This window comes from Boleophthalmus pectinirostris, unplaced genomic scaffold, assembly GCF_026225935.1.
Source record: "Boleophthalmus pectinirostris isolate CB_2022bp ecotype Guang Dong unplaced genomic scaffold, ASM2622593v1 HiC_scaffold_3, whole genome shotgun sequence".
Lineage (NCBI taxonomy): Eukaryota > Metazoa > Chordata > Actinopteri > Gobiiformes > Gobiidae > Boleophthalmus > Boleophthalmus pectinirostris.
Window position 1 is genome coordinate 23,160,848 of NW_026571299.1, and position 23,946 is coordinate 23,184,793.

The 23,946-nt window shown below is 38.2% G+C and overlaps 1 protein-coding gene across 1 annotated transcript; it reads left to right on the top strand.

Moving 5' to 3' along the window:
* The first annotated feature begins 265 nt into the window (after window positions 1–265).
* On the top strand, window positions 266–23,440 carry espl1 (extra spindle pole bodies like 1, separase). The gene is made up of 32 exons (XM_020923238.2): window positions 266–406; window positions 581–669; window positions 1,924–2,226; window positions 2,823–3,569; window positions 4,269–4,370; window positions 4,448–4,559; window positions 5,093–5,220; window positions 5,619–5,812; window positions 6,065–6,307; window positions 7,162–7,306; window positions 7,384–7,543; window positions 8,086–8,225; window positions 9,458–9,592; window positions 9,689–9,805; window positions 10,071–10,242; window positions 10,763–10,891; window positions 10,998–11,154; window positions 12,094–12,203; window positions 12,314–13,452; window positions 14,669–15,077; window positions 15,605–15,736; window positions 16,152–16,365; window positions 16,576–16,781; window positions 17,127–17,254; window positions 17,810–17,932; window positions 18,517–18,666; window positions 19,115–19,282; window positions 19,399–19,503; window positions 19,654–19,769; window positions 19,847–19,930; window positions 21,401–21,565; window positions 22,600–23,440. Exons 2-32 carry the CDS (start codon window positions 589–591, stop codon window positions 22,799–22,801), a joined length of 6,516 nt encoding a protein of 2,171 aa, XP_020778897.2. The 5' UTR covers window positions 266–406; window positions 581–588; the 3' UTR covers window positions 22,802–23,440.
* The last annotated feature ends 506 nt before the right edge of the window (window positions 23,441–23,946 follow it).

Genomic DNA, 23,946 nt, shown 5'->3' on the forward strand with positions numbered 1-23,946 from the left:
GGCAGGTTTCAAATTGGTCCAAAATAGGGACACATGGGACATTTCTTGAATGAAACTGGGACAAATAAAAAAATTTGGCTAAATCTGCTGGGTCAAGGGACACAGGGCTCAAAACTGGGACTGTCCTGGGTAAACAGGGACGTCTAGTCGCCTTAGTTTTGACTTCTGAGGTGTTTATTGTTATTCACTACATTTCCCATGAACCCTTCCGGTTTGGCGGATGTGCTATGTGATTGGTCAAAAGCTGCCATTCAAAACCAGTGCGCGGCGGACGGCGAAGTTTCCACGATAACAGAGCTTCTCAATTTGAACACTTTTACAACGTTTTTAGCTATAACTTAGGCATTCAGTTATGCCCGTCGAACTGCCATAGATATTTTAAGGAGAACAAACCTTTCTCGTTCATGTAAGTTATCTTTTAGCGTTTTAAAAGGACTTAGCTTTGTTGGTGTGTTGTGTAAAGACTTGTCAAATTATTTAGCAACCGTAGCTAAGCTTGTGGTGGATAACAGCGACACATACTATAATCCCGTGATAATCTAAGTAAAATGTAAACGTTTTGACTTGTTTTTTGATACAGCTGTCGACATGAAGTGTTTAAAACTGGATGAATATATAAAAAGGACCGCCTCCACCAAAGAAACGGAACTTTTGCGACTTGAACTACAGGTAGGTTTGTTTACCAGGCGTTACATAACAGACGCTTTAAATCATGTTTTCTTACACGTTAAAAGTGTGAAATACCAAGCTCTTCTCTTTAGTGGATCTATGTAACCTAACCTTAACTTTTATGTCTTGTTTCCTCCGTGTAATAGACCAGCATTTTTGTTGGAATATCAAATGAAAACTGATAAATTTGTATAAGATGGCATATTTCCAACTGAAACAGACACATTTTAATAAGATTAGTAAAGATTATATTCATGATTCCATATTGTGAAACTACAGATGAATTTCCCTTTTAGACATAATTTAAAAGTGACATGAAGTTTATAGTGTTAAGTAATTGAATGTATGACAAAGCAATTAGGTGTGTGCAAAAATATCGATATATCATAATAATTGTTTAATGTGATGATGCAGTATTGATATCGTGGGCTGCTATATCAATATAACGCCAAGAGTTTTTTTTTGTATATTTTACTACATTATTTGTTACAGTGCTACAGTTTTGTTGCTTGTTTAATGGAAGGATACTGCAACACATTTGAAATATTCAGTTTTGATGAGTAAAATGGATATTTATTTATGAGGGAATCCCATGACATGTAGCATCTCGTTTGCGAGGGGGTCCTAAATACATGAACAAAAATAGCGTTTACAGAAAAGAAAGAAAAAACAAATAAAAAGAGAACATAAGACTCACACAACACACAGACAACATTCATACTATACAATACAGGATCCTAAGGTATGTTTCTATTAACTTTGCATAAAAAGTGGTTTAACAAAGACTTTTAGTATCACAGTAATGATTTACCCTTTGTTTTTTATTGAGCCGGATCGAATCAAAAGTGCACCGTATCAAGATATGTATCATATCGTGGCCTGTGTATCGAGGTGTATCTTAGTGGCAACTTCTATATGATGCCTAGCCCTATGAGCCATTGGTAATGCTACAACACAGTAGATAATACAATATTTGAAATAGATTTGGGACAAAGTAAACTAAATGAGTAGCCTTTATGAAAAGGTTGAGTTATGTGAATCACAATTTTTTTCCTCATATCAGTCAGTCACAATTTACAATTCAATTTTGTTTTGTCAAATGAATATTTTTAACTTTAACGATACAGAACCTTTTAATCATTCCTATGTAACACAAAAAATAGTTAGAATTCTTCCTGCAAAGTCTGCATTCTGCTGACTATAAACTGTAAACATTTAAGTAAATACTACTAATGTTGAATGTATGTTTTCCAGGAGTATGTGACAGGTCAGCCAGGGCTCCAGGGGCGGACTCTCTGTGACCGTGTGGTCCGTGCATGTAACCACCATCTCGGGGTTAGTCCTTCAGACCGGGCCCATGTGGTGGAGTTGGTGAGGCTGGTGAAGGTGGCTGTGGATGGCTATGACAGAACAGGGCTCAGTGTGGCTCAGAGCAGTGCGTTTTACATGGAGAAGATCATTTTCCATATCCTGAAGAAGCTGAGCGCTCTGGAGGTCCACGGTCTGCTCAGTGACGTGGCCGAGCTGCTCCACACCAGGCTTTTGGGAGCAGAGCAGGTATGATGGGAATTAAAAGTGCTCTGTTTCTAGGTGATTATGTCACTGTAATGTATGGGGCAATTTTGAGTAATTTAAGAGATGCATTAGATAAGAGATTAACCTTTATTTGTAATTCCACATTTGAGCAAGATCTAAGAACAGCTGGACAATAAAAACAAAATGCAATATAGAATATAGAGTAAAGATTATAAAAATCTTATTTTGGCATCTGACACTGTGAAGCAATGAGATTCTAATTACATTTGTACCTTTTTAAGTACACGACCACACTTTGATTACGAATTAGATATGTTTCTTCTTTCTTCCTCTGCAATTTTATTCACTTTTTTGTCCTCCTTTGGGAAATTTCTTAGTTGTAACTGAAGCAGTGAAGTAGTTAAATTTTAGACCTGGTATAGTTCCAATTTTAGACCTGGATTAGATCTGCACTCAGAAAGACCTGTCTTATTTTAGGTGATACTTTGTGTGAGGACCACTATCTTAAATGTTATTTGAATTGGTTAAAATGATTAACATGACTAAAATGTCAGTTATCACTTCATTTCTGTGGTAATTAGGTTTATTTATGATTACTGACACTGTATTTTTTATAGTGTGAAGACCACAAGACTCTGGCTTGGAGCAGTTTCTCTGTTCTGTGGAATGGACTCTCTGCCTCCAAAGACAAAACCACTCTGACCCCACGGGACAAACTGCACTGCCAACTCCAGGCTCTGAGCTTCCTCCTTTTATTAGACCCAGAAAGTGACAACTCTTCACCACTGAAAGCTCCAGTTTACGCCCAAGATGCGATTGGACAATTTGAAAACAACCGTTCACTGACAAAGGAGGACTCAATCTTTTTGTCAGAGGAAATACACAAGTGTTTTTCAAAATTTTGGACAACTGGAAAAGCTGTGGATGAAAGCGGCGATAACCAGCATAGAGAGAAATCAAATTTACAACCCATTTTTCATATTATAATAATCGTCACAAAGGTTTTGTGTAAGGCAGGCCACTACGACACAGCCACTAGCTTATTAGAAAACATTGAGAGTAAAGTTAAAGCGCTTCCTGATTGCCCATCTGCAGCGTTGGTGCTTGGTAGACTGGCGGTAAAGATCCATGTTTCAATGAAGGAGTCTCGTGAGTTTGGGCAGTATTTAACAGAGTGTGCCCGTGCCCTGAGGTCCCTAGAGGTGATTGGGGGTACTGAAGCTAACGCGGTGCTGGAGGCGTGTGGGCTGGTGGTGTGGGCCGTAGAGAACAGCCACACCACAGCTCTGAGCGGGACTCTGCTCCTCTCCTGGTTCTCTTTTCTGGAGGAACATCAGGAGTGTATATCCAAAGTGCTCAAGAAGGTCAGTATAACAGACTAGTGTTGTTTCTGAGAGTTTTGGAAAATGTCACTGTTTTTATTCACATCTTGCAGCCCTAATTCGACATTTTTTCCCTTATATTGATTGCTCACACAAAATTGCTCTTATTTAAAATTTGTATTCTCTCCAAACCATTCTTTTACTGACAGAAACTTGAATCTCGTAGACCACAGTTAAAAAGTCCCAAGCTGCTCATTGTGCAGCTAATAAAATTTTGCATTGCGGTCAGATTTATGTCATTTATTGTAAGTATTGCAAATCTAATTTTATTATTTTATATCAGTTCAGTTCACTGGATTTTAAATTCAATCAGAAGCTTTTACATTTGAGACAATCATGAACAGCCATCACTCATATATTATGCTTTTAAAACGAGTCTAATTCTACAGAGTTAACAGGTTTTATAGAGAATAAGGCCTAAAGAACTTTGCATTGACTGCAGAGGTATTGCTTTTTTTTTTTAACTCCTCAAATTGTGATTTCTATTCTATTGCTATTCCAACTGCTGCCCCACTGCAGTCCAAATAATTTACTAAGCAACCAGAAGCCCCAGTGCATAAATACTGAAATCTGTGTTCATTTCAAAAACACACATTGTTTTCTTTGTTACAAACCTAAAAATTTTGTCATTAATTCATTTTTATGGATTCATTGCATTTCACCTTTTATTTTTACATGCAGAACTCAAATTGCCAAACTGAAAACAACAAACTTCAGCAGATCCTTTGCTTCAGTATTTACCAAGGCTTTGTGTTTGCCTATGAGAGCATGCAGGCTTCACAGGTAAATGTATGATGTATGAGTTAAAATACGGTGAAATACTACGATTCAAACATCGTAAATCTGTCTTTTTCTCACAGCTGGAGGACAGTGCCATACTGGACAGAGTGCTCCTGTTCTGCCAGGCCTCGGCTGCTCAGATCATGGGAGAATTACAGAAACTGGACAATGAAAACCTGTGCATCAAAGCTGGTGATTATTTGATTTAACCATTTAATACATCAAGTGACAATGAGAGTCTGCCAACTAATATATTTAGTTTTCCTAATGTAATGTTTTTGCAGACAAAAGGGTTATACATGAGTAAAACTATCAAATAAACACACAATAACAGTTGAAAAATAAATATTGGCTCTTAAAGACATTTTAATGAATTTCTTTTCAATCACAGAGGCCCAAACCCTCCAACCACATTCATGGAACAAATTCAAGTATTTGTACATGTAGTATAACAAGTCCATGAAGTAGTATTTATCATCATTTTTATTTTTAAAATATACGGTTGGTCAACTAAAAGCGTTGGATTTTGTCCACTAAATTTGCAAGACATTTTGTTTATTAAATGTGTTTATTTATTTATTTTTTTAAATTTGTTTGTTTATTTAAATTTGTTTATTAAATTGACTAAATAAACTACAACCGATCCAAAGACTAAGAGTAAAGCTATTAATTTTTTTTCATAGCCATTCTTACTTTATTTTGCTTTTCCATGTCTTTCCTTATAGTGGTGGCTGTGAGTAATTTGGCCTGTGGACTGTATAACAGGCGTCTGTATGATCAGGCCTTTGTGCTCCTGGAGATCCTGTGTAAAGACCTGAGCAGAAACACTCCCTCCTCACTGTCTGCTGACCGGGTGAGTTCTTCAGAAATTATCATCTTCAGCATCCAAAATGTGTTTTGGGTTTAGGAAGGCTCTCCTAATGTAAATTGTGGATATTTGGGGTTATACTTCAGAGAAATGGAATGTTTTGTGATTCATATTTTAAAGTCACAAGTGTATTTACTCTAGATTTTGAGAGACAGAATAAGAGTCTATATCTTTTAGAATGTAGATGTTTTGTTTTCCCAATTACAAAAATTTGTTTTGGATCAGCCAGGGCAGATTGTCTTTTTACTGCAATCTTAACATTCTTTATCCCCAATAACAAATGTTTTGGTGTGGAAGTGTGAAATATTGTGTGTATGCTGATGTAAAGAAATTATAATGTGTTCGTTTGAGCACATGTATATTGTGTATATGTTTGTGTCCAGTTGAGTCGTCCGTTCATGCTCGCGGTGCAGGCTTCTCGACGCTCTGGTCACCTGGAGCGAGCGTTGGACTGGGTCATTCTGTGGCTGAAGGCTCTTGGAGACAAAATCACAGGTCACATGTCTGAACCTGTGGCATTGTGGGTAAAAACAAAGATGGACGCTGCCAGAAACTCTGACGAAGACCTCAGATTGAGGTATGAGCTAATGCCTAAATTAAGGAAAAATTTGGTTTGTTCTAGTTGGTCTATTTTTCATTTTTAAACATTGGTTTTTAACTGGGTAGCACTGTAATCTTGTTTATAAGTAACTTTATAGGCAATTTATTAACTGTCCAATATATAGATTAACACAATTTTGTGTGTTATTTTTATTTTTTAATCCACATTATCTTGCATTTATTAAATTTTATTCAAAAGTCCATCCTTTACAATCTCCTATTTCCCCAGAACCTTGCGTGATGGTTTCGGTTCAGATGTCCCAGAGGAGGGGGTAATGTTGGCCCTGCTGGAGGAGGAGCTGCGGGCGTACAGAGACTCCCCAGGGGACACAGCTCAGGAGCGGTACAACACTCTCTGTGACCTCCTGGATATCTGCCACGAGGACAGTCCCCACACACACCTCCGAGCCGTCTACCTCTGCTACATGGCCCAGGTTGTCTGCTTCCAGGACTTCAGTGAACAGACTGACTGGTGAGTACTGCTCTGTCATCATACAACTGATACTTTTGCAGTCGATGATATCAACATTTCTGTGGTGTGATGCTAACTGGAGGTCCTGCTGTGTCTGAAGCTCTGTTAGACTTAAATCTAAACCGCTAATTTAACACAATCTGACCACAAAGCACTGATTTACTTGGAACTGCAACAGGCTGATTTTGTGCTGCTAAATAAGTACCTTTTAATATAAAATTAGTCACAAGCTGGATAGCATTAGCCAACAGTTTACATTTGGTCACTGTCACATTTTTGTTGAAAATCAACTTAAACTGGACCATGAATACTCGGACTGATCACAGACTCCTGAAAATGACATACATGCAATGCCCCCCTCACTGCAAAATAACTTGATTACAGTTGCGTGTACTTCGCCATGAAATATCTAAAAGGTAAATTCACAAAATTGAACTGTATTTCTTTTAGTAACTAGACCCTAGAAGTTGCTATATTACAACAAAAATCTGTTTTAATATTATTCATTTTAGCTGCCCTGATTGAATGTTGTGATGAAACCCAGTAATAAAGATTTCTTCAATGAATGAGAGATGAAATATATGTTACTATTGTTTTTTCTCACTGAACCATTTGCTACTGACTAATTAATTGAAACAGAGCAACAGCCTATAGGCCTTAATATTTGTTAGATGGTCGTATTTGACTCAGATGAAGAAGAATTTATAGTTTAGCTGTTCTGATAAGCATTTCATTATTTTGTGGAGCATTGTGGGTATTTTAATCTGGTTAAAATGACTTGAGAAATACTAAATGAGTCTTGTTGTAAATGACCTTTACATGATTTAAATTCCATTTATTCTCTAATTTTACAGCTCTGCAGTCGATTTTACCCATGAGGCTTTGCGGCTTCTGGAAGCAGAACTGAGAACTCCAGAGAACTCGGACAAACTGACGGACGACACGGCCCATACTCTGTTATGGCTTTATATCTGCAGCCTGGAGAAAAACCTGCAGGATGTGGGGCTTGATTTAAAGTTATTCCCATGTTTTTGCATAATATAGGCATGCTTATGTAACATTTTTACCCATTTTAGGCTATTGCGGAAGACAGGAAGCGGCAGCAGCTGAGAGACCAAACCCAGTGTGAGACCAACCCGACCTGGACCAATGACTTTGAATATGAAGACAAACAGAAGAACCAGGAGAGCGTCACTGTGTACGAGGGCCTGCACTTCAGCCTCCATGCACAGAACAGTATGGCCACTTTTTAATTAGTACTTACATTAAAAATCTGTACTTTTTTGGTAGCTTTTTCCATTCGTAGAACTATTTCTTTCTATTTCTTCTATGTTCTTTTTCTATTCTATTCTATTTCTATTCAAAACATACACCAAGTCTCACTAACTGAAGAAAAGTTGCAGTTAAATTCACAAATTAACCACTTTTATCTAGAAAAATGTATATTTGCATCAATTACTACTTGTATAAGAACACATGGAACTATTATTGTGATTGATGAAAAATAAATTCTTTCTGTTTTCATTGTGGTATCAAAGTTTGTACAGAGTATGATATTTATGATACTGCTTTTTAAAAGGGGCTGTATTGCACTATTTTCTGATCTATGTTATAATGTTTCCTTATCACAAACAGGCCTGGAGTTGCGTTTTGTTTCATTCACACATGTTTAACACACAAACCCTGCAGATTCAGGCTGAGTTCTTTTTGTTCTTTCTGACCTGAAGAGTCAGTTTAGTGTAATATTTAATTTTGCCCATTCATTTTTGTTATTTCAGAGCAGAGCCAACCTTTGGAGCGAGCTTTAGCTGACTGGACGGCACTTCTGAAAAATGAGGCTCTTCCGTCCGTGAGGAGCCCAAAGCAAACCTGCACCTCCATGTCTGTGATGGCTGCTCTCTTCAGACTCATGGGGAAGGTAGAAAGAACAATGTTTAAGTTTGTTTCCGCGTCATGATTTTTTAGGGTCAGTAGTTGGTAGTAGTTTAAATAATTCTTAGTTATTTAGTAGTTAAATTTGTTCTTGTTTGGAAATTCTTTGTGGTACAACGTTAAGTTGTATAGTGACTGCAGAGATTTGAATAATGACAGGACATATAGACTAAAGTTTTTATTTACTGTAACTCATAATTCATTTATATATGTTTAATTTATAAAAGGGATGATCATGGTGTAGGATTTTGGCAATGGCTTAAAGGGCTCATATACCTAATCTGTGTTTCCTCATCAAAAACATACCTGGAATTTTGTTTCATTCACACATGTTTAGCATAGAAAAATCCTGCATGTTTAGGCTGAGTTCTTCTCTTAAACAGAAGACACTCCATCTTGATCTCAACTGTATTTTTAAACTCCATACACCTTCATTAGAATAATTTGGATAATTTCAACCCTGGAATTGCCAATCTCTACAAAAAAAAAGGTAATATGTAGTTGTTAAGTTGAAAACTACTAGCCTGATTTCACCTCATAGAAACTGTCTGACCTCGCAGTGTTAGAATTCATTCGCTTGACGGTAGGTGGGTAGGTGGTACTTTTTATCATTTAACCAATCGCTGCTATTTGGTCGTGATGTATGTAATGCACCACTAACGGAGCTAACTGGTATATTACGCTTTTCCTAAATCCCGTAGGAAGAAGGACAATAATAATGTCTTTCCCCTTGATGAAATTCACCAAACATTCTCTTTATTCTGGCTTTAAATCCTTGATAACACAGAATATATGGCTCTTTGCTGATTGGCTGGTGCCCGAACTTGCACTTCCAGGATTTTTGCAAACTATCCAGTGTATTTTGATTCCTGACCTAGTCGCTGGAGAGAAATGAAATTGAGCAAAGGCACTAGGTGGTGCCAGCCTGGCTAGAAAACTACTGGAAATATGGAAAAATAATGACATCACAAGGTGGAACAGAGCATTTTGAGCTTTGGAGATGTAGACTAATAATAAGGGTTACTCAAACACGTGTGACTGAAACAAAACACAACTGCAGGTCTGTTTTTGAGGAGGTAACAATAGTACAATGTAACTAAAAGCTCACAAGAGTAAATTTTGTATAATATAGGCCCTTTAAAGTGGTAAACAATATTATCGGTAATGGTTATATGTTCTGTTACATTGATTCATAAAATGTCTCTTTCTTCTGAATAGCCTTTAAAAGCAGTGGAAACTTATCAACTGGCCATTCAACTCGCCCAGAAGCTCGGAGAAGCTCAATACTGTGCCGCGTACCTTTGTCAATCGGCCAGTCTCCTCCTGGACTTGGGGACCCCTGAACTGGCTCTGGTAAGGATCTATATCACTTATTTGTGTATTTTGGAGCCCCTGGACAGTGGCATGGACTTTTGGTATTTAAAAATGCATTTCTGTATTTGTTTTCAGACTCAAATTGAAAAAGCGGAGAAGTGTCTTGCTTCAGAAAGCTCCTCTGAAGGCCCCTCTTCAGTCTCTGTGCTGGTCACTCTGTTGAAAGCTCAGTACTGCTACAGCTCAGGACAGGTGAGTACAGTCAAAAGGGCTTCATTTATTCAAGTTGTATTTTTTTTTTTATAATACTGTGCAGTGCGAAACTGAAATCTCTAGCATGATTTTAAAATGCCACGTCTTTAGTTCAGTAATTTGAATTTGTCATTTTTTATATAGGTTGGAATAAGAAGTGTATTGTATTTGTAATAAGTAATCACAAACAAGCAGAAGATTAGGCCAGTTTAGTACACAATGGATATACGTTTTGCTGTGTTGTATTAATAGTGTTTGATTTCAGATCTCGCAGGGAGTCCCTTTTCTGTGTGAGGTTCTGAAAGAGGCCAGTGATCAGAGACAGTCTAAGAGCTGGTATCTGCTCCGGGCTCGCGCTCTCCAAACGCTCGGCTCATATCTGTGCTTAGACACAAAGACTCTCCCACAGGCCCAGAGGAGCCTCATACAACAGCACGGTCAGTTTATGTGCAGGCATTACTCTATTTGAACGAGAGTGCGAAGTTATATACAGTGATGGGTGCACTGAATAAGCAGATATACTCTGTGGCACAAATCATTTCTTTTTGAATCATTTAATGCCTTGGTATTGTTAAGCAGGCATTTTGGTTGAAATAGCAACTTATGTCAAGAATATGAGAAACATTTTACTGTGCCAATATATAGCCCAGCTTATTTTAGGACAATGGAAATTCTCCCTAACAGTGATCTCCCACTTCAAGGTCCCAGGAGAAAATTTCACATATATTTTCCCCATAACCTTTCTATTTAAAATCTGTTTCTGAAACTTTATAAATCACAAAATAATTTAAATATTTGGTCAATTTTAGGTAAAACATTTTTGGACCGGAGTAGGAACATAGTTACCACATAGATCATAGGGCTCATAGATTTTCGAAAAAGTCTTTACTTGTGGAACTTCTAATTCTGAAGCTTTGACTCTACTCTAAAATGATGTCTTTGTTTTTTTACACGTAGGCTTCATCAGCCCCGACACAGCAGTGTATGAAAGTCTGAAGCTCTTTTGCAGCCTCCTGGTCACTGTGGTCGGAAAAGGTCTTTATGGGAACAGTGGTGGAAGCTCCGAGGTGCGCTTCATCGACCAGGGTGAGATTTTAGAACAGGAATAATGGTAAAGATGACCTGCCTGGCCTTTCTCTCTCTCTGCCTTGACCTGAAATTTAACTGCACGTGTATGTGTGCCTGTGTCCAGGGGAGAATCTGTGCTTAAAGTGGCAGTTGCTGTGTGACCTGCTGTGCTGCTCGGTTCAGATGGTTTCTGTTCGGAGACATGCTGGAGCTGTGAACGACGCTCGACTGCAGTGTCTTGAGGCGCTCAAACTGGCCATCAAACTGCAGGCACTCAGCCAGTAAGTCCAACAGGCCCCTTCTATGCATTTGTACAGGATTATAAAGTTACTTTGGCTTTGGCCAGTATCTTGAAAATGTCATTTATTTCCACATTTAACTTAAATAGGTCAAATTATTTATCCTTCAAGTAACTACAGGACTGCTTTGTAAATCAAAAATGCATTCTTACATATTCACATTATGAGATGTTCTGGCAAACACCAGCCAGTAAATAGTCTTATTACATCAGTTTATAGGCCTTACCACTATATCGACTACAATGATATGTTTGAACCAATACTCGATACATCAACATCCAGGGCATCTGATACCAGTAGCTCTACTGGTGCGTCCCTAGATGCATATATCAAGTCATTATCACTTTTCTGCTTGTTAATGTCTGTGTTAGGGGGTGTAACGATATCCAAGTGCCACAATACAATATCGTCACGGTATGAACCTCATGTTACAATATTTATTGCAATATCGTGGGTAAGCTCACGATATGGTAGGGAGGCGCATAATTAGGGATGTAACAATATACAAATCTCTCTGGAAGATATTTTCATGACATACATCTCACAGTACGATATTTATTGTGATATTTTGTGGAGACTAAACAGCTAAAACTGTTAATATGCTGCTTTTTCCTCTTAAAATGACTTGACAAGACTTAATCTAACGCACTAAGACTGTTAAAAATGTTATTTCTTCTTGTAGTCTCCACTGAAATGAAGCAAAGGATCATGGTCTATGTAGTTCCCTCTGTCTTTTTTTTAGCTGTTGCTGCACTATAACTCTTCATTTAAGCAAAGAGACTTGCAACTCGATATTTCGGTTATTGTTACACCCCTAGTCTGTATGCTGCCACAGTTCTTTATAAAAGTTTTCTGTATAGAAATGGAACGTTCACCTTGTGAAACCGTATTAAAACATCCATAAATGTGTTTAATCTTTAGGTGTGCTGAGCTGCTGGTGTTGAAGGCTGAGCTGGAGCTGATGCAGGGAGAGAAAGAGGAGAGTGGACTCGACCTGAACAAAGTCAGAGATCTGCTCGAACTCTGCACTGGTCAGTAGAAAAGTTACACAATGCACCTTTAAGTTTTACACTCAAGACAGTATTGGATACTAGAAAGATGTTTGAATTGAAATTAGAATAATATATGTTTCTCTTTTTAGATGTTTCAAATAAACAGCAAAAGTCAGAGATGAAACTCAAACCCAGAAAAGGCCGTTTAGCTCAGAAGCCCGACTCCCCTTTCCCCGCTACTGAGGACGACCTGGCGGACATCTTGAGCACCCGCTGGATCACCAGAGAGCCTGTCCTGACTGACCCAACCAGCTCCCCTCCCCTTAAATCTCTGCCCCGCCGTTGGCTCTCCGCTTTGTCTCATAAGATAGACTGTAGCTGCTCAGTCTGCCTTGAACCTTGCCTGGGTAGAGTTACTGTTCGCTGGGCTGCTACACGTGCCGATTTAGACCTCCTGCTAGACTCAGATCAAGCTAAAACCGGACTAAAGCTGCACTGGGCTGCACTAGCTCGCTCCAAGAATATATCAACCAAACTTGGGGCAAAATTAGCTAAGATATTTGCTGAAAAATCCAATGCAAAACCGTTATTTTTGCAGGATGTGATGGCACGAATATATCTTCGCATTGCCTTATGTGGGCTTGACCCGAGAATGAGTAAAGTTTGCAATGCGTGGAAAGGCGTAGAAGCTGGTTTAGCGTTTCTGGATTCGACACCTAACCCAGTAGTCCAGCCAACCAAAGCAGCGTTAATGGCGACTAAAGCAATTCTGTCACTGGTTACAATAGCGTCCACTAAGGGTTGTCTACCAGAAGAGCTATTTTCACATATTTGGGAGTGGAAACTACCAAAAGAGATCACAGAGATTAAAACGGAGCATAAAATTGTTCCTCCGACACCTCTGGCAAAGAAAGACTCCACAGCTAACACAAAAGACAGTGTTAAAAATGAAACATCAGACAAAACAAAAGAGTTGAAGAAACCTAAAACTGTCAAAACAAGAATTGACAGTTCAAGTTCTTCGTCCAAGGGGAGAAATATTGTTCCCATGACGCCAGTGATCCCAAAGTCAAAATCCACATTCGGAGAGCTGAGCGTGTTTGATTTCAACACGGCTGTACCCACTCTGGCCTGCACCCCGGTGCATAAGTTCAAACCTCCGGCCTCAGCGCAGAAAGCCCCCAAAACAGCCTCAAAGTTCCAAGTTTATGAAGAACTGTCCCCAGAGCCGGAGCCAGCCCACCCTGTCCCCGCTGCTCCAAGACGGACAAGGAGACTGAGGTTTAAGGTGAGACTGAATTTATCAATAGTATTTAGTTACAATAAGGGAGCCACAAGGTCTTAAAAGTATTAAAAAGGTCTTAAATTTCATGTTCCTAAATTAAGACCTTAAAAAGTTTTAAATTCTGTTGTCCAAGTCTTATTTTTTTCACAAAGGTCTTAAATTTCATTAGCCTGTTTTTTTGTTTTACTCAACCGGGCTGCAGTGCAGGGTTAAATGGAGGGAGGGTAAAAAAACAACATAACGTGAATGAACGTCTAATTTGGAGTATGCGCAAACAATGCTTTGCAATGAGTAAACAACCAGTTTCCTCTACACTGCCCAAGACGCAAAACTCTGGTCAGATCTGCTCACATCACGTACATGTTTACGTCACATACATCACCACCGAGCCGCCTGGCATACATACACACACAATCCAATTCCACACACTTTTGCATCACTGTATGCATGCAGATGTCCTTCCGAAAACACTCGTCTAAACACGGAATAAAGAGTGAAGACGCTACGCCACTTTTGTGTCTTCTGTTAGGACTGTCATCATATAAATGTAGCCTTAGATTCTATATATACTACTGGGAGTTGGTTGGTCATTATTAGAATTGGACCTGGTGTTGTAATGGGTATGACGTTGGTCTTAATTTTCATTTAAGTGGTCTTAAAAAGGTCTTTAAAAAGTCTTAAATTTGGGATACCCTGTACAAATGGAAAAATAATGACCAAACTTAACATGAGTTAAGTAGAGTGGGCACTATTGACAGAATATTGATTAGGTTAGGAATCTGATCCCTAAGTAATTGTATAATTTAAAGCCACAGTATCTGATTTTTTTCCAGTTTTAAAATATCAAAAACAGAATTAGTTCATTTTAAACAGTTTGCAGTGGTCCAAAGTTCTTCCTCACATGCCTTATGCATTCAGAGCATCCTATTTATTGACCACAATGAGTTTTTAAGCACTTTTTACAACTTCACTTCGGATTCTTTAATAACTAGCATTCTCTGACAATAAAACATGTTATAATTGACATACAGACAGTACACGGAGGCTTATACAATTTAGCTGTTGTGGGTCAAGACACATTTCATTCAAATACATCATAAAAATCTCTGACTAGCCCTTTAATGTAGTTCCATAAGTCCTTTCTATTGCTAAATTGCATAAATATTTCCAAGATTATGACTATTATTCTGTTTAATCCTAATTTCCATTTTTTATTCAGGTTGACTTCAGTGATGAGAGTGACTCTGAGATCAATCCACAATCGACCAAGAAAGAAGCCACAAAAACCCGCTCCACCCGAAAATCTGTCCAGAGCAGCAAAACTTCCTCTACACCTGCCACGCCTGCTGCACCTGTCACCTCTGCCATCGAAAAGACCCCAACCGCCAAAAGGCCCGGGCGCAAGAAGACCACCGTCAGCATCCAGATGACTTCATCTGAGGATGAGGAGCCGGCGCGGAGAGGAAGGTCAAAGAGGCCGACCAGAGGAGCCAAGACGGAGGGAGAGGAGGAGGAGCCGGACAAAATGAGAACCATCGATGAGGAGACTGTGGAGGTGCTGGACATGAGCATCGAAGAACTGAGAGCGTCTGATACAGAGACAGAGGAGGGGGCGGAGACGGCCATGGGTAAGATCATGAGATTTAACATTTACTTCACATTATTATTGATTTATGGATCAGAATTGTACGGTCTAAAACCAAACTAACTTTTGTCCTGGTTTAATGTAATTGTCTAATTCCTCCCACAAAAAACTAAATCTGAATCAATTTTCTTTTTCTTCACAAATACAATTTCTCCACTAGTGTGATTTTTTTTTTTTTTTTTTTTTTTTTTTTTTGAAAAATTGCATTATAGAATCACAAAGATATGATTGTGGCTAACAAAGAACTTAAAATTAAAATTAATAAAATATGGCATATGGCCTAAAGAATCACCCGCCACTTCCAAACCTGACACCTGAGTGCTGTACTGTTTACACACACATATTCATAAAGCTCTCCCCAAGCTACTTTTTCACTTAATACAGCAAGTCTGTTAAATCTTTTTTTTTTTTTATTGGTCACACTGATATCAAGTTATTATTACAATAAGTTGGAAACCAGTCCAAACTTGATTGAGTTTAAAAATGCTTGAGTTCTTTGTGTTCTTTCAGACACAGACTTTGAGGTTCTGAGACGAGACATGGCCTTTGGTTTGAGAAAAGGTGACGTGTTTGAGCTGAAGAACAGGGGCCACCCAGCAGAGGGCACACAAACCCAGCTGCCCCAAGACAACTTCAAACCAGGTGGGCTTTCAAGTTCATTTGTTTTTAGTATGGCTAACAGATTTTAGAAGAATGAGTAATCATGATTTTCAAGTTCTGATTTTGAACCCATCTAGTAACATTAACGTTTGATCAAAGACTAAAACCTGAACAGCTAAACTCGTATAAGAATTCAATTTTAACACCTGTTTATAGCGATATAAACTACAACGTGTAGCAGGCTTAGCTGTGTTTTTTACATGAGAGAGGATGATTTATTTTTCGTATTATGTTAAATAACTGCATTCTTTGAGATTTTGCTAACTGCAATATTTCAAAATATTTCATTTTGATTGCGATATACAGTATCCTGCAATCTAATTTTTAGTGATCTTGTCATATGAGGGGATGGTAATATTGACATGAATAAAAAAGTACAATTTTCTTTTTTTCTCAGACAATCTGTCCCTGTGTGAGGTGCAGTCCCTGCTGTCGTCGGCCTGGTTGATCCTGCAGCACTGTCCCTCTCCAAACATCTACTCCTCTGTCTGTGCTCTTCTGGCTCTGGCCACAGGACAGAATGACCCTCTCACTACTGCCCTGCTCCACATTGAGGCTCTGGGCATCTCCAGCCGACACCGCACTATCCGGCATCTGGCCAACTCTCTCAAGTAACTATTGATTTACTTCTGTTAAAAATGTAGTTTGTAACTTTTCTCCATGGAGATCTATTGTTTTGCCTGGATTGTTCATAGGATGGCATGAATTAATACTGTACTGTAATATTCATTCATTTTTACCATTTGACTAATGCCTTAGCCAATAATGTGCCAATATTGTGATATATTTCAATTCTTTTGTGATTTGCTTTGTTTTTCCAGGAAGCTAAAAAAGAGTTCAAACGAGCTTCAGGACAGGATGCAGTCCCTGAGTTTAGATGAGCCTGGTCCAGATGAGCCCAGGGCCTCTGCAGCTCACAGACTCACACAGCTTCAGAGGGTCTTTTCTTTCCCCAACGCAGACGCCTCCCATTTCCCAAAGAGCCACTGTCAACAGCTCATGCAGCAAATTCAGCATCTTCCTCCAGGTAAATGAGTTGGTCATTCACTGTGTTTTTAATTAATCTATGCTTAAATATCAGTGTAGTGTAGTAGTCTAATATAAAGTATCTATACAGAATTGTCAAACCCCTTTTAGTTTCTTAAATTTGTCTATAGTGTAATCCTTTATTAAATCTGATTAAATTAATTATTCCTAAAATTCTCTACTGATTACCACACAATGGAAAATTAGCAGGATTTGAAGAGGTTTTGCAAAATAAAAAAGAGACTTAAATAAACATTCACATTGTATTCAGATCCGACGCAACAACTAAAAACACCCTGTCCTTTCCTCCCATTCTTCCTTCTCCCCCCGTCCCTCCCTCTCTCAGGAGTCGTGGTGTGCGTTCTGTCCGTGGTGGGGCTGAGGCCGGGGCAGATGGGAGACTCTCTTCTTGTGTCTCGACTTGAAAAGGACCGTGCTCCTGTCACTGTGCACATCCCCAGCTCCAGACAGAAGGTCAGAGCCCAGGCTCAGGAGGCACATCACTGTCTGTGTCAACACAACATCAACCACTAACACTGTAAACAAAGACAGCAGGATGGGGGGAGGGAAACATAAAACTATGCTCATTGGGTTCATAAATTGTTACTTTAAAGATCTTTCACAAATCAAATGGCTCAAAAAGGACTCTGCTCTAGATCTACACTAAACTAAACCTCAGCATATGCAGCCAGTCATTAATCAATGCTTCTGCTGCTGCAGTATATTCTGTTTGCATATTGGGACTGGGGAAAAAAACTTGGTTAAGGCACTGGCAACCCAGGTTCAGACCTTTTTAACAGTAATAGCACAAGCTGCACACAGATATTTTAAGTGTTGTGCTTAAGACACTGATTTTGAGATCTTTGACATTCTTTTTGGGGCAAAAAAATGTATTTGGCATTTGAGGAAATGGACTGATGTTAATTCACTTCCTCCCATGTACACTGAGTATATTCTACATTCTGTACATAAGCAGATTGAGATGAGTTTAGCTCGTATTGTCTTGACCATGACTCCATTGCTTCACAGCGTCCGTTGAGCTGGCTCGTGCAGGAGATCGACAGTATCCAGGTGGAGCAGAAGGTGGTGAGTTCTGTGGCTGATAAAGCCAAATGGTGGGAAGGACGCCGAGCCCTGGACACAAGAGTCGAGGTGAGCTGCAAGATAAATAAACTGCTGAATCATTCTTATTGCAGTGTTTCCAATGGGTTTGTTGTATAAAGACTGTGACTGAGACTTTTATTGATTCAACGAAAGTAATTAATGACAGTTATAAAATAAAAATAAAAATAATAGATAGAATAATGATCTTTTTAAATGATCTTAGCCATGGATCACATGTCCACACACTGTCCTTAAAGGTCAAAAGGTTAAAAGATTTAAAACAGTAAATAGTACTTTTTACACTAAGGTATAAAATATGTTATATCTGACAGTTTTATGTGGTTTAAATAGACATTATAAATGGTATGTTTTATGGTCATGACAAACTTATGAACCTATAATACTAGTATTCATTTTTATTTCCAATTTTGAAAAAATAAAAATAAAAAATGACAGCTGAAAGTGCCATCCAGTAGTGAGCACTTTATTGTCTTAATGTGAAAGCAGACCAGTTAAACTCAGAAGAGGTTATGTAAAAACTTTGAGGGGCACCACAGGCTAAAGGACAACACTCGTTCTATCCAGAGTGGTGGTTTTCTATTTGAAACAAACGAATGATTGTGTTTGTGCAGGAGCTGCTGAGAGAGATGGAAGCGATCCTGTCCTGTTGGAAGAGTCTTTTGTTTCCTCTGTCCTCAGACTCAGAGCTTCAGACTCAAGTCCAGAGACTCTACACGGCTCTGTTTGCCAAGGGAATCCATCTCAGCATGGACATGTTAAAAGTGTGTTTTTTTTTTTTTTTTGTTTTTTTTTTAAACACTTTCACACAAATTTGAACAATAATATTCTCACTGCACAGCATTGTATAATAATCTTTGTGTATGTAATCCCTTATTCATTCAGACAGTGACTTTCAGTATGAATGTCTTGAACATAAACAATACAGAATTGAAACAAAATCTGAACTGAGGAGCTTATTCTGTTTTCTGGTTGGATAATGAGCCTGAGAACGAAACACAACATTTAAACAGCATGTACAATGTTGCTTTTGTTTTTTTTAATAAACATTGTAGGTTGATTTTCAATACTCTACTGTTGGTCTTTGATGCGATGTTATTGGAGTTATTAATATTTTTGATCTTAAAAGGACTGTCACTGCTACAGTTGTAAAGTACTTCTCTTTTGAACTGCACCTGTGCAAAATGTTTAACCCTGTTTCTTATTTTCCAGGCCGTGCTCTCGGCTGCTCCTGTTCTGTCTGAAGAGGACCTGAGGACTTTTGCGTTTGGTGTTTGTCCACAGTGGGACTCAGACTGTGAGCAGCTCCTCCAGAACGCACTGTCTCAACTGTCAGAGCGAGAAGAACCCAGAGGACATGTGGTTCTTATTCTAGACAAGGTTGGACTAAATGTCTGCTACGTCCAACTCATGTTTTCATGGACCTAATGTCATGTCTTCAAATCATTTCTGACTGTGATTAAGTTTTTAAATGGTTATCGTATTTTTTCCTCCAGTACCTGCAGAAGTTGCCCTGGGAGTCCATCTCTGTCCTGAGGTCTCAGTCCGTAAGCCGGATGCCCTCCCTGCACTCTCTGATCGGACTGTGCATCGACAAAGAGGTGAATACTGATCCTAAGTACAGGATCATTTATACAAATACATTTAAATAAAAAAAAAATCAGATTCAACATTTGCCATGAAAAACCCAAAAGGTAAAGTCACAAAGCGCAATGTAATCCTCTTTTCTTTTTTTTTGTTCTTTTTTAAAGATCCTCCCGCAGTCCGTTTTGAAGCACGGCGTCGACACAAAGAAAGTGTTTTATGTCCTGGACCCAGATGGAAATTTGGAAAACTCAAAGGAGAGATTTAAAGAGTGCTTCAGCAGGTAAGTCCTTATGTCATGTAAATACTAACTTGTCATTATTTGGTCTTCAATTGCAAACATTTCTTTTTCTCCTGCAGTAAATCGCACTGGGAGGGTGTGTGTGGACAGGCTCCTGATTCTGCTAAACTGATGGAGGCAGTTTCATCCAAGGATCTCTATATGTGAGTTTAGAATTTCCTTCTTAAAAACTCAGAATATCTCATTTCAGTTTAGTTTTCAGTGATAATTTAATCATCTGAGTGTATTTCAGGTGAAAAAGATAGTTATATTAAAACTAAATCATCATTTGTAATTATGAAGCAGTTTTAAGATTCACATATAAAACCACTGAAATCTGAAGTATCTGTTCTAAACCATGTGAAAAGCCAAAACAAAAGATATTTGTTTTTATGTATTGTTTATTTAATTCATAAAGTATAAAAAGACATTAACAGTGGCACAACATTAAACATACAAGAAATGAATGAAAAGGAGCAGAAAGAAGAGCGGTCTTCTGTTATCTGCCCCCTTTTCCAGAGAATACATTCACACTGATGGTTACTTTTAAACATTTCAAATCAGTATATTTCATTTCAGTCACATATGAATCAATTGCAAACAGAAATCTTCACTTTTATTCACAACAGCTTAGTTTTCTTTTTCATACTTGAGTAAAATCCAGTTCAATGTGTATTTTTTAAATGTCATTATTGTACTTGATCCTTTGATATCTTTGTCAAGACAATTCCATATTTTTTTTAAAACATGTCTGTTGTGGCAAAAATTATATATCTCTTGAAGATTAATGAATCCATTTGCAAAGGCTGATGAGTTTATGAAATATAGACCAAGGTTTATTCTTGTTACAGCAGATATGGACAGGGCCTAGGCCTGCCCTGGCCAGAGCCCAACAGCCTCTCTCCACCAGCAGTATGTCCCTACCACATCTTGTCCCATCTTCCAACTATCCCCCAGTATCTGCTCCGTATTTGCCCAGAATCTGCCCAAGTCTCTCCCAGAGCATTTGAGCTCTGAGTATTTATACAGAAATACAAGTTACATACATATCAAAGCAGAGTGACTTTGGTTTCAGAGGCTGGTGCTAAATGAACATAGTTGGGACAACAAAAGGCTTCCTGAAGGAGGAGACAGTTGTGTCTGATGAACCTTTACACATGTTAATGACTGGTCTGGGTTTCACCTAGAAATCACATTCATTTACACAGACAGACTGAAAGAAATCTTTCCACAATCTAAATTTCTATCACGTCTGTTCCTTTTATATTATATTGGCTTGTTCTCATTTCAAACAGTCTTTAGATATTTACAGGTAGTACATTGCACTTTGCTTTTATACTTTGAGAAGACTTAAGTCAATAATGTCATACATTTTCAACACTTAAATTTACACAAATACAATACTGGTTTCCATGACTCTATATTGACTGTTGGAGATAATTCTCAAAGTCCTTTGTCTGTCAAATAAATAATAGCTGTAGGTGAGTTTTACATGTTGACACCCAAATGTCCATTTTTAATACTAATTGTAGTGTCAAAGCACTGTACATCCCATTATTCAATTACTCCTCTGAGCCTAGTAAAGGATCATTCCAGATTGAAATCCACAGTGAAATGTTTGTTCTCTGTCACAGTTACGTGGGTCATGGTGCAGGCGCGCGCTTCTTGGACAGTCAGGCTGTTCTGAAGCAGCAGATGAGAGCGGCGTCTCTGCTCTTCGGCTGCTCCAGCGCCGCTCTGGCTGTGAGAGGAGAACAGGAGGGGCAGGGCATCCTCCTCTACTACCTCATCGCAGGATGGTGAGTTCACATGTGGCCCAAATGTGTGTCGTTATTCACCGTTATTGACTCCAGGATCAGTCAGATCCTTTCATTCATTTCACTTTCATTCATCTTGACTGCCATTCCTGTAGTAAGTGACCCGCCTTATGAACACTTTCTGAATGATAAAGGAAAGTGAGATAAAAGTTCATTTTGTTTTGTTGTATGTAAAATGTTTTTCATTGTCTAAAAAGCTTTCCATAGTATTATTACTGCACATTTAGGTTTATTTTTTTAGACTGTAGATTGGCTTGAAGTCCCTTTATTTTCACCTCTGAAATTCTCAGTTCTTCATTTTTAGTTGATTATATTGTGACCTGCCTGTATATTCATAAATATCAGTTAAGCTATTAACCTTTACATCCCTAAATAGCAAATCACCACAACTTTGTAGATTGAGCAAAAAAATTTACCAAATCAAAACTATTCAACATATTAATCCACTGTAATCTTGGATTTTAGTCTATTTGAACTCAAATTAAAAGCACTGTACTTGATATTTACGGTCTTGAGAATGTACCGGTATATTTTTGTATTCATCCTAATTATTTAAGTGTGTCACACCATTGTCAGAGACCAAAGTGGAGTTCTGACATCACTGTAATGCTGAGAACTCCTAGCTTTACTTTCTGGTTCACAGAGGATAAAAAAAACTGTTAGAATTAGACGCAGACAGGCTGCCTTTACATTCAATCTGTACTGGAACAAGACAAATTAGACTTTATTTCAGCACCTTTAAAGACACTGTAGAGACACTTTGCATGTTAGCTGCACACTTCCTGATTTACAGACACTAAAAAGCTTCATAATTAATTATACTGACTGCTCACAGAGGTCACATTTTGACACAGAGCTGCTTTTACAACTGAGACACGAGTTTTACTTTATAACATGAACAAACACCTGGTGCAGCTCTTTTAATTAATCCCTTTTATTTTCTCAATTTATTGTAACCAAGACTAGAAAATAAAGTAGCTCCATGAATGTTTTTATCTTTCACATCTCTGTTTTAGCCCCTTTGTTTTGGGAAACCTGTGGGACGTGACAGATCGAGACATAGACCGGTTCACCAAGGCCCTCCTGGAGTCCTGGTTGAGTTCTGGATCTGGGGCCCCGATACTGGACTTTATGGGTCCGGCTCGACAGGCCACTCTCCTCAAACACCTGATCGGCGCCGCCCCGGTGGTCTACGGACTTCCCATCCACCTGCTTTGAAAGAAAACAAATGGGTTGTGTTCATGAGACATCACAATATTCTTAAATGCCACTCGTTTAACATTAAACTGGAGGACAGCTCAGATTCTTTGGTGGAGTTTGCTGTGTAACTGTCAGATTGCAGATTTGTTGACCTGGTTTATGGTTCATATCTCTGGAATTACTGGGCTTATCCATATCCAAACAAAAACTGGCACGAAGTTCAACGACTTTTGTCAGCATATATAAATTATAGTGAAATCATCTGTTCATAATAGCTTAAAAAAGTGATACAGTCAGTGCCAATTATGACTGTTGTTACTTGAATAGACTTAAACTAAGTTAGAAATATTTGGCAAGTTTGTAGAGAAATAAATGAGGAAGATTTTCTATTTTCTTGGATCTTAAGTTATACAGGCCCCTACCTTCCATTTGAATTTCAGTCGTGAACACAGCCTAGAGCAAGGGTATAAATGAAGCGGCACATTTCTCAACTAATGTAAATTATATATGCATTTTACATTTTTGCTTAAATTGCAAAATGGTCTAAATATTTTAAATGATGTTTTTATTTTGCAGTGTAAATGAACTGATTTATTTTTAATACAAGATTTTATGTGTTTTTATGATGGTCTGTCTATTAAACTTTTAATAAATGTCTGTAATCTGTCTGTTCTTCTCCCTCACCAAATGGCACTTACATCACAAACACACATGCTGTTAATATTGAACTTTTTCTCATAAAAGGCTCACCTGTTTGTCTTTGTGGAGACATTATTGCTTTGCCTGGGGTGTTTTGCAGTTTGGTAAATTGTATCTTATCAGTCATGTATTATTACATCTTATCTTTCATCTGCTGTCAATACAATAATGTGACTTTCTCTAAATAAATGGGATGAGAACTAGACGGGCAGATCCACAAGGACAATTATTTGGACTCCGTAGCTCACATATTACAATAACAGAGTAAAAAACTGGTAATAAACTTCTAAATAAGTAGCAATAAAAAATAGTAAGAGGACTGGTACCAATAAGACATAAATTATATAAATGTATGGACAGTAAGTAAAAAATATTGTAATATAAATATCACTGTTGTATACAAGAGGTCATAAGGAAACAGAGTCCTAAAATGGCTGCTCTAAAAGGGACTATTTATCACTATT